We start from the raw sequence: 2,591 nt of genomic DNA on the forward strand, positions 1-2,591 counted from the left end.
ATTATTATTTCTCTCTTTCTCTCTCTCTCTCTCTCTGTCTCTCTGTCTCTCTGTCTCTCTGTCTTCGTCTTTTTATGAATAAGATAACAATCTTTATGAGAAGTGAATAAAGGAAAATAAAGGAGAGTAAAGAGAGAAATTTTTTCGAAAAACGAAAAAAAGAATAAAGATTACGTTCGTACGATCGTGGTTATTAGAGGAAAAACAAAAAGATCGTAGAGTTATTTTTTTTTTTTTTATGAGAAACGAAGGTCGTAATTGTTCAATGGACGTAAAGAAAAATGAAAAAAGTATTATAATTTCGGGGGATAATATTTAGAAGAACTAATACTAGTTTTAAGGCCTGAAAAATAGTCCTTTATTCGGGGACCGGTTTGTAGAAAGTTTCAAGGATATGTCGTCGACGGACCTTGTTGGATACACGCACGAGTTCCTAGCGGAATTCATTCAGCTTTATCGTGCTCAACCTTGCCTATGGCAGCTCAGGTGCAAGGGTTACAAGGATAGACTTCTTCGAAGTCGTGCATACGATGTCCTTGCACAAAAGTTACGCGAGGTAAACGAAACTGCGGATAGGAATACTGTGATCAGAAAGATCAACACTTTGAGAACGGCCTTCAGAAGGGAGTACAATAAAGTTAAAAGCTCGCAAAGTGCTACTGGAGATCAACAAAATCAATATAAATCTTCGTTATGGTATTACGATCTTTTGAAGTTTGTCGCTGAGCAAAATAACGAAGATATTTTGTCTGGAAAGTCTGAAATTATGTCGAAGGAAGAAAATAGTGGGACGAATTTGTCGAACGATGAAACGGTACGATTGATTTTAATTATATATACATATATATATATATGTATGTATGTATGTATGTATGTATGTATGTATGTATGTATGAGTATATTAATATTACGATATATGTATCTCAACGATGTTGATATTATTTTTCTTATTACAGTACATACACGTACATACACATACCAACATATGTTGGTATGTGCGCATGCGTGTGTGTAAACATTGATAAATTTTTGCTTCGTACGTGTTTTTTCATACTCAACGTTCGTGTTACGAGAATTCCATTCGATATCGAAAGGTCCAAGAAGATTGTCTATCGAAGAAGAAGCACTCGATGTGTCTACTTCGATCGTGTATGAGATATTAAAAGAGAGTATAGAGAAAAGAGAAGCAGAGACCGTAAACGACGTTACTTATCATGTTCAATCGATCGTAAAGAGACGAAGTCGATGATGTGGACGTGAATTTACGTTGTCTCGAATTCTAATATAATTTCCGTGAATTTGCATCTCTCTCTCTCTCTTTCTCTCTCTCTCTCTCTCTCTCTCTCTCTCTCTCTCTCTCTCTTCTTCTCTCTCACACACTTCGAAGGAGAGACTCTATCGATCCGAAAACTCGGTGATTCTCTGCGAGTCACGCAGGAAATTACATGTAAATTAGAAACAATGTTCGAAACACTATCTAGTAGCTTCGTGCATATATATCATATCTATCTCTATTTTTAATTTTTATACTCGAAAATACGTTTATATCACTGTACTGTGTTTAACATAAATCGTATAAATGCATACATATACATACGTACGTACAGATATACACATGTTGATACGAATACATGTAGATAATTGTCTTAAATGAAATGAACAATTCAATGGATTTCTATACTTTGAAGATATCTTTTTTCCATATCGTATAATTCGTATACCTAGAGACACGTTTTTTTTTTCACGTATATTTTAATACAAAAAAAAAAAAAATAATGAAGAGGAAGAAAGAAAGAAAGAGATAATAATTCGTAAAAAAAACATTGTTTTAGTTGATGCATAACGATGCAGAAAAAATAGAACCACCATCACCGATACCATCGAGATCGAATACACCGAATAGCTTTCGTCCTGTGATCCTTGGAACTGAAGGATCTTATGGAATGGAATATTCATCATCGACTATCGATCTACCACCGGCTTCGAATAAAAGAAAACATTCTGAATGCGAGAGAGATCATTGCACGAGGTCTACTATGACGCAATCGGCTTACGACGTCTCACCTACCAGAAGGATCGTTGCTTGTTCTACGACCGACGATTTGGAAACGTTCGGTCTTTACGTCGCATCGAAATTGAAAAAATCTACCGAACGGCAGTGCATCATTGCCGAAAGGATTATAGCCGAAGTATTGTTGCGTGCGAATTTTGGTACATTGGACGAAACTACAACTCTTACGGAAAAATCACCGTCCCGTTGTTTTCTCGTAATGGGTGGCGATCGATAAAGGATAACGTATGATTCTCGATCGATAAATTTTGTTTTGTTTTGTTTTGTTTTGTTTCTCTATAGTTCTTTTTTTTTTTTTTTCTTTTACTTCTTTTTTTCTTCTTTTTTTTTCTTCTTTTTATCATACCTACAAACACACATATATACACGCGTACGTATAAATACGCACGTATTTGGACGTGTGCATATATATACATAGGATATACATATATGCATACATATACATACATAATACCATACATAATACATATATGCACACACTTGATAAAAGTTAAGAGTAGTATAACCAATGGTGGACGGT

General features: G+C 35.0%; 1 protein-coding gene across 1 annotated transcript; it reads left to right on the forward strand.

Annotated features, from left to right (window-relative positions):
- Window positions 1–235: 235 nt before the first annotated feature.
- Window positions 236–2,324, forward strand: LOC122635474. The gene is made up of 2 exons (XM_043825735.1): window positions 236–814; window positions 1,833–2,324. The coding sequence occupies exons 1-2, from the start codon at window positions 395–397 to the stop codon at window positions 2,286–2,288; spliced, it is 876 nt and encodes a 291-aa protein (XP_043681670.1). The 5' UTR covers window positions 236–394; the 3' UTR covers window positions 2,289–2,324.
- The last annotated feature ends 267 nt before the right edge of the window (window positions 2,325–2,591 follow it).

The sequence above is a fragment of the Vespula pensylvanica genome, chromosome 18 (genome assembly GCF_014466175.1).
Source record: "Vespula pensylvanica isolate Volc-1 chromosome 18, ASM1446617v1, whole genome shotgun sequence".
NCBI classification, from domain to species: Eukaryota; Metazoa; Arthropoda; class Insecta; order Hymenoptera; family Vespidae; genus Vespula; species Vespula pensylvanica.